This window comes from Oratosquilla oratoria, chromosome 41, assembly GCF_046742065.1.
Source record: "Oratosquilla oratoria isolate Oo_2021 chromosome 41, ASM4674206v1, whole genome shotgun sequence".
Taxonomy (NCBI): Eukaryota; Metazoa; Arthropoda; class Malacostraca; order Stomatopoda; family Squillidae; genus Oratosquilla; species Oratosquilla oratoria.
The window spans coordinates 153,518-169,870 of record NC_134817.1 but is presented as its reverse complement, the minus strand read 5'-3'; the positions used below and the strand labels follow the sequence as shown (position 1 = coordinate 169,870).

Here is a 16,353-nt window from a genome sequence, read left to right as displayed (position 1 = left end):
CGGAACGCTCCTCCAGGACGGGGCAACGGACATTGGAACCGGTCAGAGGACCCCCTTGAGGGAAAGCCGTTGTTGAGAGGAGGAGCTGCCCTCTCCGAAGAGGGAATCCATGGTTCGGCAATTTGTCCGTACGTCATGGACAGGCAGGGGATGACTAGCTTCTCTGTATAATGCCTGGAAAATTTGTTGGAATGTGAAAGAAAAAAACAAACAAAAACAAATCATCAAACAAAAATGAATAAAATAGAATAGAATAAGATGAAAGGAATAAATAGAGAAATAGATAAATAAAATGAAAAAGAAAATGAAAAATAGGAAAATATATGTAAATGAAAAAGAAAATGAAAAATAGGAAAATATATGTAAATGAAAAATAAAAAATACATATATACATAAAAACAAAATAAAAAATTAATAAGTAAATTAAGCAAAATAGATGAAGAAACTGTGAATTACTCGAGAAACTTTTCTATGTACGTGCTTAAGTTTCAGAGGTGAGTTGACAAACCCTGACTACAGACGTGGCGCAGTGGTGGGATGCGTCGCGCACCACTACACTCCTTTCTTGCTTGTTGGGATCTTCCCTCAGCTGAATAAAATCAACTGAAACCAACAAAATTAAAGCTTCAGGAGTGCGTTGTTCATTCTGTCCATCGCCAGGCGGTTTTATTTAGCTGAAGGGGCGTTTCCATGGTAACAGGCTGGGGGTTAACAGGCTGAGGTTTACGTACTGAGGAATACGTTGAACTCGTGATCGACAGCTATTTCCCTCCCGGAAGAGAGCTCAGAGCTCATATGACCTATCTATGGGTAATGCTGTGACCTTACACGCACACACACCCCAACTCCCCGTCCACGAGAGTTGGAGTAACGACTCGAAGCGCAGCGATACTGAAATTATTTGAGCCCTGGGCAGGATTCGAACCCGGACCGCCGTAGTGAAAGACGGAGACTACCTACCGTGTGTGTGTGTGTGTGTGTGTGTGTGTGTTTATTTACCTAGTTGTATTTACTTAGTTGTATCTTACGGGAAGGAGAGCTATGCTCGTGGTGTCCTGTCTTTGTATCTCGCAGTATCTAGTTTGCTCTTAAATTCATGTATGGTTTTTGCACACACTATTGTTTCGTTCCATTTGTTCCAGACATCCACCATTCTGTGTGGAAGACTGTTCTTTTTCAGGTCCATTCTATAACTGTCCTTTTTTAGTTTCTTTTCATGCCCTCTTGTGTTTCTCTTGTCCCAATTTAGTGAGTCTTCTCTATCAAGGACGTCCATGCCTCTCATAATTCTATAAATGGTCAATAGGTCACCTCTTTCTCTTCTTTATTCCAGAGTCGGTAATTCCAGCTTTGACAGTTTCTCCTAATATGACAGTTTTTAAAGAGTTGGGGCCATCTTCGTAATTGCTCTTTGGATTCTTTCAATTTTCTTTATATTCTTTTTAGTACTGGGTGTCCATAGTGTTGCTGCATACTCCAGTCTTGGCCTTATCAATGTCACTAGTATATTCTTCACCATTTCTTCGTTCAAGTAGCTAAAGGCCACCTTTATTGATCTTAGCAAGTTGTAGGTTTCTCCGACAATTGTATTTATCTGTTTATCTGGAATCATGTCTTTTGTGGTAATTGTTTCCAGGTCTTTTTCAAAACTCACTTTCTTGTCTTTCTTTGTACCGATTTTATACTGTCCTTTACTTTTTTTACTTTTTTACTTTTTCTTTTTTACTTTTCCAAATTCCATTAAGCTATATTTCTTTATGTTGAAGTCCACTTCCTACTTCTGAATCCATTCCCAAACTCTGTTTAGATCTCTGTAGCAACTCACGGTCCGATTCTGAACTTACTTTCCTCATAAATTTTGCGTCATCTGCAGAGTTCATGAAACATTCTACGCCCTCATCCATGTCATTTACATAAATAGCAAACATTATCGGAGCCAATACTGATCCCTGTGGAACACCACTAATTATAATTATTTTTCCCTAGTAGAACTCTTATATCTGAGCACTACTCTCATTTTTCTTCCATGCAAGAAATCCTCCATCCATCTCAATAGTTTTCCCTATATCCCTCCTATGGTTTACATTTTTCGTAATAATTTTTGTGTGGTACTTTATCAGAAGCTTTTTGTAAATCTAGGAACGCAGAATCAGCCCACCCATCCCTTTATTGTATTATATATATTAGTCTTCAATAGAAACAAATCAAATTTGTGGCAATTGACCTTCCCTGTCTAAATCCGAATTGTCTCGGGTTTAGTATATTGTTTTCCTCCAGATGTTGTGTCCATCTATTTTGATAACTTTTTTTCACAAATTTTGGCTGCTGTACTTGTAAGGAAGACTGGTCTGTAATTTGTTGGGTCTTCCTTGTTTCCCCATTATGTATTGGTACGATATTGGCATTTTTCCAGTCTTCCGGTATTTTTCCATCTTTGAATGAGCAGCTTGTTTCCTTATATACTTTTCTATTAATTCGTCTATACAGTCTTTTAGTATCCAGTTTGCATTTCCATCCAAACATGCGATTTTCTGACATCAAGTTTTGTTATTTGGTCCATTGATTCTTTTCTTGTTACGATCATTTCTCTCACGGGCGGGGATCTCACTTCCCTTCTTTCATCCCCGTCTTGTATATTTTCTCTAGTGAACACAGACTTGAAGTGTTTGTTCATGGCTTCAGCCATTTCTATATCATCTGTGTGTTCTATATTCCTTTGGCGTAATTTTACTATTTCCTGTTTGTTTTTTAGATTACTGTTCACATATCTATAGAATAATTTTGTTTGGTGCTTACATTTTTCTATTATGTCTTTTTTCATAGTTTCTTCTTTCCTCCCTGCTTACTTTTACATATTCATTCCTTAGATTTATATATATCTATATTTATCTATCTATCTCTCTCTCTATATATATATATATATACTGTATATATATATATATATATATATATATATATATATATATATATATATACTGTATATATATATATATATATATATATATATATATATATATGTACGTGTGCGTGTGTGTGCGTATTTACCTAGTTGTATTTTACGGGAAGGGGAGCTATGCTCGTGGTGTCCGGTCTTCAAATCTCATTTTATCTAAACTATTTTTAAATTCATGTATTGCTTTTGCACACACATTACTTCCTCATCTAACTTGTTCCAACTGTCTATCACTCTGTGAGGAAAGCTGTTCTTTTTCAGATCTATAGCTATCTTTATTGATTTTCTTTCCGTGTCCTCTTGTATTTTTTTCATCCCATCTTATTAGATCCTCTCTATCAATAATTTCTATGCTTTTCATGATTCTGTAAATAGCTATCAAATCTCCTCTCACTCTTCTTTGCTCTAGTGTTTGTAGCTCAAGTTTTGCTAGTCTCTCTTTATATGATAGTTTTGAGAGTGTTGGTGCCAATTTTATAATTGCTCTTTGTATTCTTTCAAGTTTTTTTTATACATTTTTTTGTACTTGCTGACCACATCGTTACTGCATATTCCAATCTTGGTCTTGTCAGAGTGATTAGTATTTTCTTCACCATTTCTTCATCCAGGTATGTAAATGCCACTTTGATTGTTCTTATTAAATTATAAGTTTCACCAAAAATCTTATTTATATGTTTCTCAGGTGACATATTATTCATAACAATGACTCCCAGGTCCTTCTCATTTTCAACTTTTTTATACTTTCTTCTCCCAATTTATATGATCCTGTTATTCTGTTTTGCTTTTTCCAAATTCCATTATACTACACTTTTTAGTATTGAACTACATCTCCCACTTCTTACTCCATTCCCAGACTTTATTTAGATCACTCTGTAGTGATTCACAATCTTCTTCCGTGTTCACTTTCTTAATAGTTTTGCATCATCTGCAAAGAAGCTCATATAACTTTCAATTTCTTCATCCATATCATTAATATATATAGCAAACATTATTGGGGCCAAAACTGTAGGAACACCACTTATTACTTCATCCCAATTTGAGTGTTTGTCTCTTATCACTACTCGCATTTTCTTTCTTGCAAAAAGTCTTCCATCCATTTAAGCAGTTTGCCCTGTATTCCTCCTTCGGTTTCTAATTTCTTAAGCAACTTCTTATGTGGTACTTTGTCAAAAGTTTTTTTTAGGTCTAGAAATGCACAATCAGCCCATCCATCTCTTTCTTGTATTATATCTATTAGCCTTGAATAGAAACATATTAAATTGGTGACGCATGATCGTCCTTGTCTGAATCCAAATTGCCTTGGATTTAGCACGTTGTTGTTTTTTTTTCTAAATATTTTACCCATCTACTTTTGACAATTCTTTCACAAATTTTTGCTATTGTACTTGTTAGAGAGACTGGTCTATAGTTGGTAGGGTCTTCTTTATTTCCCCCTTTATATATAGGTACTATATTTGCTTTTTTCCAATCTTCTGGAACTTTCCTTCTTTCAAGGAACTGTTTATTATGCTATGTATTTTGTCTGCCAGTTCATTCCTGCATTCTTTCAAAGTCCAGTTTGCTACTTCATCTGGTCCATGTGATTTTCTGACATCAAGATTACTCAAGTGTTTCATTATTTCATTCTTTGTTACTTCTATTTCTTTCATAGGGGGGGACTTTCTCTTTTCATTCGATCTCTTCAGGTTGTATGTTCTCCCTTGTAAACACTGATTTAAAATGCTTGTTCATAATTTCCGCCATTTCTATTTCCTCTGTGTGTTCAACTCCTTGTCTTAATTTGTCCAAATCTTGTTTGTTTTTCAGTTTGTTGTTTACAAATCTGTAAAATAGTTTTGGTTGATCTTTACATTTTTCTATGACATCTTTTTCATATTTTCTCTTTTCCTCTCTGCACACTTGTACATATTCATTTCTATAACAAGTATATATTTTCCCATTTTCAGGCCTTTTGTCTTTCTTACCTTTGGTCCAAGCTTTATCTCTTTTGTCTTTTAACTCTCTACAACTTTTGTTGTACTAGCACTTTATATATTCTTTTTCTTGTTTTTGTCTTGGGACATACTTTTCCACTCCTTTTTTTATAGATTTTTTGTCAAAATATTCCATTTCTCTTCCACTGTTGTTTCTTCTTTGTATATTTCTTCCCAGTTTTCTTTTTGAAAGAATTCTCTTATTTTATCAAAGTTTGTTTTTCATACATCATTCTTCCTTTTCTATATTGTTCATTTCTTTTCATGTATTTTTCCTCATTTAGTTCCAGTTCAATCAATATGTGGTCACTTTTACTTATTGGTGTTTTATATTCAATCTTGTCCACTATTCTAGGTTCAGATGTGATTATTAGGTCTAGTCTCGACGGCTCTTCTTCATTTCTATACCTAGTGTTCTCCTGTATCCACTGTGTCATTGTATGGTCAATAATCATCTCGAGTAGAACATTTCCCCATGAGCCGTCTCCACCCTTTACTGTCATCTCTTCCCAGCAGACTTCTTTGCAATTAAAGTCGCCCATCATAACTATTCTTCCTCCATCTTCCATTATCTTATTTAATGTTATCTTTGTGTCTTATAACATACTTTTATGTTCACTCTCTTCCCACGAGGCTGTTTTTGGAGGCACATAATTTATCACGAACTTTCTGCTCTTCTTATCTCTGTCTTCCACTTCGACCATAATCATCTCTACTGTATTCTTTCCATATGTGACACACCTCACGTTTATATCCTTCTTAGTCAGGAACATAACTCCACCCCCTTGTTTTGTCTCTCTCTTTCTAATCCAATAATTATATGCATCATTGCCTACACTGTTGGGTGGTAGTGGATCTTTTAATTTCGTTTCCACAATTCCCATTATGTCCGGTTCTTTTTCTTTCAGATAATCATTCAGCTCATTCAGTCCTGTTATTAATACATCTATATTTTTGTAAGACACTTTTAGTTTTCTGCCACTTCCATTGTGTTCTCTGTTTCCCTTTTGTTTTTCTCTAGTATGTCGTATTTCCTTAGTTTCATATTCACTACTCTCCAATAGAATTTCTCTTTTTCTGACTCCGTTCTGCTCTCGTTTTTTTCCTTAGCTTCATGTCTTTTCTTTTTTTTTCCTCTCTTTCCTCTTTATTCATTTCTCTTTTTATCCATACCTTTTTATATTGTTCACTTGTTGCTAGTTTCCCTGTTTTTGCTAAGATATTATCTGCCGTCGTTTGTGACCTGAATTTAATCTTAATTGGTCTGGACTTATCTGTACTATACTTCCCGAGTCTATACATCTCTTCAATTTGTTTCATGATTTCAGGTTCATCTTCCTGAACTAATTCTAGTAAACTGCTTAATTTTTCTTTTTCCTCATTCATTCTTATGGTTCTATTTGAATTATATTTCTCTTCCATTCCTAATATAATTATACATTTCTTTTTATCTGCGAAGTCCCTTACTATATTCTCCTTCTGTCTCATCACTTTAATAACTGAGTCTTCAGTTTGTTCTTTCATTTGCTGTTTAATTATGTCAGTAAATACAACTTTACTGTTCTCTTGGATCTTTTTCCAACCCTGTGCTTCCTTTGCTATGGCCTCTTTATTGTCTTTATTATTCCTCTTTAATTCCTCATTCTCCTCTTTTACTTCTTTTAACTGCCTTTTTAAGTCTTCTATTTCTTTAGTTAAGTTTTTGTTCACCTTCTCAAGTTCTTCCAGTTTTTCAACTATTTGCGCAATCTTTGCTACGTTACCGAACCTCTTCTCCCAATGTTCGGTCATTTGTTCAAGTTTTTCATCTAGTCTTGCCAATCGGGGGAGGTTGGTATCCTCCCCCCCCCCGCCCTCATTAAATCCCTGGAAATTATTTTCTTCACCTTCCATTGTGCTGCTCTTATCTATATTTTTAATCTTAATGCTTTTACTGATATTTTCGATTTCCCCAGTGTCGTCAGCTGATCTTTTGTTTAATTTTTTTCTGCTATCAGGGGGAGCCCGTTTGTCTCCCTCCTCATTTTCTTCCATTTCCCTCAGTAATCCCTCCCCTTCTCCCCTTTCATTACCTTTTTACTACACCACGAGATTTCCCCTTTCCTACAAATACAATAAGGTACTTCCTCGTAGTTGAGATCCACGAAAAATGCGGGTTTTTTTCCGGAGTTCCAATCCACGCTGTGTGTGTGTGTGTGTGTGTGTGTGTGTGTGTGTGTGTGTGTGTGTGTGTGTGTGTGTGTGTGTGTTAATCTCAGCCAACACCATAACCAAACTATAACTTAACTATTCTTTAACAATAACCTAACGGATCAAAACCTAACCATATCCTAACCATAACCTAGCCATAATCTAATCATAACTTAACCATAACCTGACTATAACCTAACCATAACCTAGCCATAACCTAATCATAACCTAACCATAATTTAACCATAAATTAGCCAGAGCCTGACCATAACCTAAACATAACCCAACCATAACTAAACCATGACCAAATCATAATCAAATTATAACCAAACCATAGCCTAACTATAACCAAACAAAATTCTAACCATAACAAAACCATAGCCAAGCCATAACCAGAGCATGAGCAAACCATAGATCGACTGTAACATAACCATAACCAAACCATAATCTAACCATAACCAAACCATAACACAAACATAACCAAACCATACCCTAACCATAACCAAACCATAACACAAACATAACCAAACTATACCCTAACCATAACCAAGCCAGAGGCCCTCCAAGGGAGCAATGACGTCCGATAGCATACAACGACCCCATCGAGACAGATTGTGAGATCGAGAAGAGACCAGAAGACGAGATCGAGAGAAACTTGACGGTGACTCTCCGACAACGAGAAAGTAGGCAACCGGAGGGGGTGGGGCGGGGATAGCCTGGAGTGTTTGGAGTGAAGTGGGGGAGTGTAAGACACTCCGGTAGCCCCCCCCCCTAACAAACAGGAGGAGAAGGAAGAGGAGGAGGAGGAAGAAGAGGAACCATGGAGAAAGGCAGCAAGAAAGCGTCACCGAGTCACGTTGGATGGAAGAACGGGAGGTGGAGTGGTGGAGGGAATGGTGGAGCGGGTAACGTGCATGTGGAGGATTATGAGCAAGCAGGGCCGACGGAAGCAGGAGCAATTGTGATCGGAGTTGATGTTCAATTTAACTTAACCTAATCATGCCTAGCCTAATACAATCTAGCTTAATGTAACCAAACCCAACTTAACCTAATCTAACTTGACCTAATTTAATATAACCTGACCTAACTAACCCAATCTAACTAAACCTAACTTAACCCAACCTAATCCAACCAAACTTAACCTACTCTAACCTAATCTAATCCTATACTGACCTAATCTAACTTAACCTAGCTTAACCCAACCTAACTTAACCTATTATACCTAACCTAATCCTACATTAACCTAACCTAACTTAGCTTAACCCAACCTAACTTAACTTATGCTAATCTAACCTAACTTAACTTAGCCTACCCTAACTTAACCTAATCTGACCTAATCTAACTTAACCTTAGTATAACCTAATTTAACCTAATCTAACCTACCTTAACCTTAGTCTAACCTAACTTAACCTAACCTAACCTACCTTAACCTAACATGATTTAATCTAACCTAACCTAAATTAACCTAACCTGATCTATCTTAACCTAACCTAACCTGAGAACCACGAAGACACTAGGCGAAAGCCGCGAGTCGATCGTGAAAGCGACATTAACCGATCAACTTCGAAAGTGGATGTCCATCGTGATAAATCAACATTTTTTTCCCTCTCTCCCTTTCTTTCTCTCTCTCTCTCACCCTCTGTTTCTCTCCCCCCACTCTCTCTCTCTCTCTCTCTCCCTTTGTCCCTCTGTTTCTCTCTCTGATACTCTCGAAGAGAGCAGTTATTATAATCTATTTTATCGTCAATATATACATATATAACACACACATTCATTCACTTTTTTCGCTCTGTTCCATGACTTTGATCGTTCAATGTGTTGCCGCCAGGTGATTTTATTCAGCTGAATGGGAAGCACCCTCCGCAGTGAAGAGCTAGTCCTCAGTTCTTGACTGATCTGGACTTCAGTTACTATTCATTGAACGCTACTCTTCACAGCTTGTGCTTGTATTCCTGCTGCCGCCAGGCGATTTTATTAGATCTAATTTAATATCAATGAAGCCTTTTTACTCCTTTTCACGAAGAAGAAAAAGAAAAAGAAACAAAAGACAAAGATGAAGATGATTATGATTATGATGAAGATTGACACAAAGAGGAGGAACTAGAAGAAAATTATTGTAATAAACAGACAGACAGACAGACAAACAAACAAAATATGAGAGAGAAATTGGACAGTCAACAACAAAGGACGAAATAAAAGGAAGAATAAAAAAAAAAAAAAAGGAAAAACGTGTTTGCAAAGCTGGTAATCAGATTTCAGGCGACATGACGTCACATTAGCCACCCAAACCTGCGCGTCGCTCACGACATTCTACCCCTCCCTTACCTCTATTTCATTCATTTAACTTACAAACTTCGTTAACCACATAAATAGTCACATCCCAACCTAACTGTTGTATAATTTCCTTGGAAAATAATCTTAAAGGATAGATTCTTTCTTCCATAAACAAAATTGGAAGATATAAAGCTTATATTCACAGAAAGATTTGGGTTCAGCTTAAATGAGCCTGATGTAGGTAAATAATAAATTGAATATAATCGCAGGAATTTATAAACTAGGTTGATTCTAGGGTCGATTCATATGAGATCAACGGAATGATCATTACATTTTAATAATTCCACACGATGTTATGGTTTGCCTCTTTGAGATCAGGTCAGATCGTGCACTCTATTGCAAACGAACTTCCATTTTACAAAAATGTCATCCTACGATTTTGCTCTTTTCTACCAAGTTTGTTTTACATAGCTCCCCCCAAAGAGGATGGTGGTCACGACCCATAGACTTGAAATTGAGAATATAAACAAAATGGGTGTAGTTCTGTGGCCGGTCTCTTGCGCCCTGGCCGGAAGTGACACTTCCTCTCCCGGACACACACACACACACACACACACACACACACACACACACACACACACACACACACACACACACACACACACACACACACACACACACACACACACACACACACACACACACACACACACACACACACACACACACACACACACACACACACACACACACACACAACTCTGTATACTGTCATTTAGTCTGAAGACGTAATATACGAAAGTACTTACTGTCTACAACTTTCCCTTCTCGTGTGGTTATTTTGCATTTTTGTATCACGGTGATGTGATTGCTTGCATATACATACATACATACATACATATACCAAGGCTTTTTCCCCCTTACCAGGGAGGTAGCCAAAAAGAAAAAGGCATAAAATCATTCCCACCCATTCCATCCCTGAATACACCCCACACCCCTCCACCCTCCCTCTTATCTGAGCACCCCTCCACCCTCCTCACATTGTATTGTCTCCCCCCCCCCCATGGTTGCCACCCTGTGGTGGGGGAAAAGAATACTGCCACCAAGTATCCCACTTGGATCGTAAGAGGCGAGAAGAAAGGGACGGGGATTGGGACTAGGCATCCTTCTCCTTGTAGCCCCACAGGGGACATTTCCTAAAAGAAAAAGAGAAGGCATAAGAGGGTCTGGAAGTTCTCGGACCAGCACCTTAAGGTTTGGGTCTTTTAATGTGCGTGGATGTGGTACAGATGAGAGTAAAAGGGAAGAGATAGGTAGTATGTTTGTGAGAAGAAAGATGGATGTGTTGGCTTTGAGTGAAACTAAGTTGAAAGGGAAGGGTGAGTGTAAGTTTGGGAGTGTAAGTGGGAGGTTATCAGGAATGAAGAGAGGGCGAGGGAGGGAAGGGGTGGCTATTCTAGTGAGTGAAGAGATAGGTAAACGGGTAGTGGAGTGGAAGGAGGTTTCCTCAAGGATAATGTGGATGAAGGTGAAACTGGGGAAGGAGATGTGGGTCTTTGTAAGTGCATATGGGCCTGGCAGTGAGAAGAGTGTAGAAGAAAGGGAGGCCTTTTGGATAGAAATGCTTGCATATATATATATATATATATATATATATATAATACATTTTAACAACCACAATGCACTTTGATTTTAAGCCATCAACATCGGGAGACCCAATGGAGGCCGACATGCAGAAATTGAAATGCGGTACTGCCAAGGACTCGAACCCGGCGAGTGCATGACAGGTGCTGTTGTGACTTACCAATTACGCTATCAAGAGAGATATAAGTTGAGCGCAACTTTTCTATTTGTATGCTCGAGTTACATACACATACATGAAATTTTGCGTTCAACCCATCTCCACTATGATAGTACAATATATACGAACGCGGGAAAGTATTTGTACAACACTGAATGGGTCTCAGTGATTAGAGATACATTTTAGCAACCACAATGCACTCTAATTGTGATTGATGATGTGGTTTCGCTGTCACTTTTAGGAACCGTAAATATTAAGGAGAAACTTTGGCATACAGAGTTTCAATCAATGAGCATAATATAAAAGTTAATTTCCCCCCAAAAAATAATAGACTCCATTTTCTTTTGTAGAAACTTTGAAACTCCCTCACGTGGACATGATGGGAAAAAAAAAATCAGTAAATCCAGGGGTATTTAGAGAATCAGTAAAATTTGCATCTAAATTAGATCCAGATTTGAAGAATCATTTAGAAACCAGTACAATTTTCAAAGGTCTTTCTAAGACCATTCAGTATGAGATACTTGACCGCCTGCTACAAATTATATACCATGAGGAGATAAGGACGGAAATTAGAAAAGCCTCCTTTGTAGCTGTCACGGCTGATGACACAACAGATCTTTCAGAACGCACTCAAATGGTCCTTGTTCTACGGGACGTATTGAATAGAGAATATTTTATCGTTTTGGGGGATTCTTTATTCCAGAAAATCAAACTGCAGATGGCATACCAAAACGTATTTTAGAATGATTGGACATAATCCCTCAAGGAAATGGACAAAAACTGATAGCTCAGACATTTGATGGTGCAAATATCATGAAAGGCAAAAAACCAGTTCAAGCAAAAATAAAAGCAGTTTATAATAATGTACATTCCATTCAATGTTATGCACATAAACTTAATTTAATAACGAGAAATGCAGCAAGTCTTACACGAAACGCAAGAGTATTTTTCTCTTACATTCTGGCCATTCCAACATTATTCTCAATATCACCGCAACGTGTGTCCATCCTCTACAAGATCAAATTTCAACATGTGGACCATAAACAGAGTTCATGGAAATTATCTTTAAAAAACTGCCTTACTGAGATTCAGTAAACATCAAATGCTGATCGATTACAGAAGCGACAGAATTTTTGAAATACCTGAATCGTGATAATTCCAAGTTTTGGTTAGAAGTTTTTCATCAGATTATGCCTTATGTTGAAATGATTTACAACCAAATGGAGTCTCGAGAAATTAGTGTGTTTAAAGCTAATGAATATATAACAAAATTCAAGACTGCTATTTTAGAATTAAGAAACTCAAAGTATTGTGAGAATCCTTTAAAGACTCTCATGGCAGAAGGTAAGGAAGTGTGTGACTATGACTGTATATGTGTTGATATAATGGACAGATATTCTTCCACTAAACACTTAGTAGCTGCTAAATTGTCCAACAAGAAATGCTTCACTAGTTTTAAGAATTAATTTCTTACAGAAGAGGTAGCACTGACCATTGAAGCATTTCCCATGATTGACAAAGAGAAGCTTGAAACTGAACGAAAAGTATTCTATTGTAGGTCTGATATTCATGAACATTGCAAATTAATTGAACTGCTGAAATTTATTTTGGAAAATAATCTAGATGAAGTTCTGAAATTACGAAACTAGTAAAAATCCTCTTGACAATGGGACCTTTCGCAGTGAGCAAATTGATACCAGATACCGCCAGATTTTGTAATTCTTGCCGGAAAATAAATACTTTTTTGGGCAAGTTTTAGAAGCTTACAGAGGTGTATCGTTGTACATTATTGTGTCTGAAATTTAAGTAAATTAATTTCATGATTGCAAACGGCATATAGCATTGTTTGAACCTCTATTTATAATCACAGATGGTATTCGTAAAACAGCCTATAATTGTATCAAGCCAAGCAATTTGTCATTTTCTACCGACTTCAATGGACGTATACTGATATATACTTTCATTTGAATGCACCAAGCAATAGGCAAATCCATGTAATGCATCGAAAATATAATTTTGCATCGAAGACTTAATTTTTTCGGTACGATAAACTTTGTCTTTCTCTTATTTTTTTCTTGAATCTGACGTGCAGTTTGCCACGGCACACGTAAAATTAGTCATATTTGTTTGAAAATAGCTCCCAGCAGATCTAAGGGGCTATTCTTTACAAAAAATGTCGTTAACTTCGTACGTCCGCCACCACTGTTGTTATCTTTTATCTCACTGATTATCTTCATATACAGGTCGTGACAGTGATATCCATTATTTTTCAACACTCTCAGATAAAATGCACAAACCGAAATCAACATCCTCTTATTTTTACTGCTCATAGTTACTTCAGTAAAAATAATCACCTATTTTTAGTTTTACCTTATAATTAAATTAACAAAGCCTTATCACACACCAGTAAGTAAAAAGTATAACATTAAGAGTCATGTTTTTAATTTTAAATACATTTATGCAGCAATTTATGGCGCATCTTTTTTTAAATATCGGTTTCCAAATTAGCTAAGTCACCCCTTTGCCTCGTGAAATCCGAGACAATTGAAAATTCTAGCGCTAATAGGAATCTACGAGCCTGACTGCGAAAGGTCCCATTCCCATGAATACATCAGAGGCTGAACGATGCTTTTCAACACTGTAAAGATTTTTTTTTTTTTAAGAAGCACTATAAATATAGGAAAGACTAAATGCACTTGCAGTGCTTTCAGAGGAGAAAACAAAATCCTCAGTTGTCAAGGAGAAAATTATTTATCTTTTCTTGCAAATCAAAACGTGAAGAATGAATCTAATTTTTAAATTAATGGATCAAGCTTAAAACTGTAACAATTTAGGTTATATCAAGTAAAAAATATTTTGTCCTTTTAGGATTTCATCAAGTTTCTGAATATTTCTATACCTGTTTGTTTCCTTTTATACAATATTAAAACAAAGGCCATTTTTTTCTGAAGCAGCACCCCCCACTAATTATAGCTACGAGCTGCCATTGCTCGTGACTGATGTAGTGTGTTTGTAATCACGTCTGATCGACCTTGATGCTTTATTTTGTGTGGACTCTTATTTATATATGTCATTGTTAGTGTGTGGATCCCTGGCGATGTCGCAATAATCTAATTGTAGCCGAACGAGTGTCAAGAATTTTGATGTCTGCGTTGCATCTCCCGAGGTTCCCTCACAGGAATCCCAGGCTGTAGCCCTGACGCTTTTCACATGTGTGACCCACCTCACGTCTGCTGAAATGTGGATCCTCAAGTATTTGCGGTGTAAAACTATCTCTAGGATTGTGTTGTATAACGTATAGATAAATTGGATAGGTTGGATAGTACAGGTGAATCTGATGTGGTTACACAAATACAGAGCGTGACACACAGTCAAACGTGCGTCATGTGTGTGTGTATTCACCCCTTGTCTTTGGACCACGTGCTGGACTCATGATCGACAGCTATTTCCCTCCCGGAAGAGAGTTCAAAGCTCGTATGACCGATCTATTGGATAATACTGTGATCTTACACGCACCCCTCCCCCCAACTCTCTGCCCACGAGAGTTGAAGTAACGACTCGAAACGCAGCGATACTGAAATTATTTCAGCCCTGGGCAGGATACGAACCCGGACCGCCGTAGTGACAGTCAGGGACTCTATCAACCGCGCTACCAAATCTTGTTTATAATTGTATGTGTATATGTATGTATTTCTGTCTTTATACGTGTGTAGCTTCTTGTGAACACTGTTTACCCAAATTGTATATCTACACCTTATATCTATATAAATTGTAAATGTATGTCTTTATAAGTGTGTAGCTTCCTGTGAACACTGTTTACCCAAATTGTATATCAACACCTTATATTTATATAAATTGTAAACATTAGCTGTTCCATCTGGATACAAAAAAAACTGTATATACAGTTACTATTGGTATTACTATCTTTGTGGTAAAATTTACTATTCTGTGAAAAATATTGTAAATACTTAAATACTTATATATAAACTATTAAGGGAGAACACTTTATAAGCTATTGGTTCCGCTTTTCTTTTCAACAAATTAATGCTTATATGCAACATGCAAATGTAATGTATAATATTTTGTTGAATAAACTGTTAAATTGAAAAAAACGAACGCACACATACGAATTTAAGAGTAAACTAGACACTGCAAGATACAAAAACGGGATACCACGAATATAGCTTCCCTTCCCGTAATATACAACTAGGTAAATACACACACGAACTCAACAAGCATACTACAATTAAAGTAAATAAAGATAGTACCTCGGCGTGTACTTCAGATGGTTGAATCACGTAGATTATAGCCAACTATATAATTTATAATAATAATTGGGAATGACTATGTTGGAAAAGTTAAGAATTACTGATCTAGAGAAATAAACACTTCTTTCTAGAATAGAATAAATAAATGAGCATGTATAGAAAACCTTTAAACTAGAAAAAATTAAAATAATAACTTTTTCGGCTTAACTTTTAGACCGAGTTTGGCGGGTGATATAGAGACGCGTGGCGGATACTGCTAAATATATTAAAATCAGTGTGAATAACGCATAACTATACGTTTTCATATTCAGAAATATGTAATTTTTTTTAATTATTAAATGTGCGTTCTTATACATTCATATACTGCAGTGATAATTTTAGTGGATTTTCTATTGGGTGTTTACAATCGAGCCATCGTCAGTTTACATTGCACGGGTGGACTTGATGAAAGGGCACACCAGCAAAGAGAATATTTCGCCATGGCCACTGTTGAACGCTTGTACGAGCTATACAATATAATTGCTGATGCAAAAGAAGATGTCTCGAAGGTATGTAAGTTTTAAAAGGGAAGGCAGATGAAATGTAAGAAAATAATGGACGTTTTACCGGCCAAGCCCAGGCGTGTGCGTGGGTTCGACGAGTTTAGTAAGGGAGGACGCAACGTTTGGGATTGATTGAACATAATGTTTGTATAAATTTTAGGAAATCATCAAATGGGCTGTCACATAGCAAGGCACACGGTATGAATGCAATAATTGTTGTTGCATGTTGTTTTTCTTCAGCGTTGAAGTTTATTTGAGGACAGGTACAACAATTCCTTCGTACGATGAACTTTGTTGAATGAATCGTAAATTATGATATATATGCCAGACACGTACGTATGGTTACTGAATC

General features: G+C 36.7%; 1 protein-coding gene across 1 annotated transcript in view; it reads left to right on the top strand.

Annotated features, from left to right (window-relative positions):
- The first annotated feature begins 15,848 nt into the window (after positions 1-15,848).
- Positions 15,849-16,353, top strand: part of cass (apoptosis inhibitor cassowary) — a 28,073-nt gene continuing 27,568 nt past the window's right edge. The window contains exon 1 of the mRNA XM_076177724.1: positions 15,849-16,007. Within this exon, the coding sequence (XP_076033839.1) occupies positions 15,939-16,007 (69 nt within the window). The 5' untranslated portion in view covers positions 15,849-15,938. The remainder of the gene's footprint in view (positions 16,008-16,353) is intronic.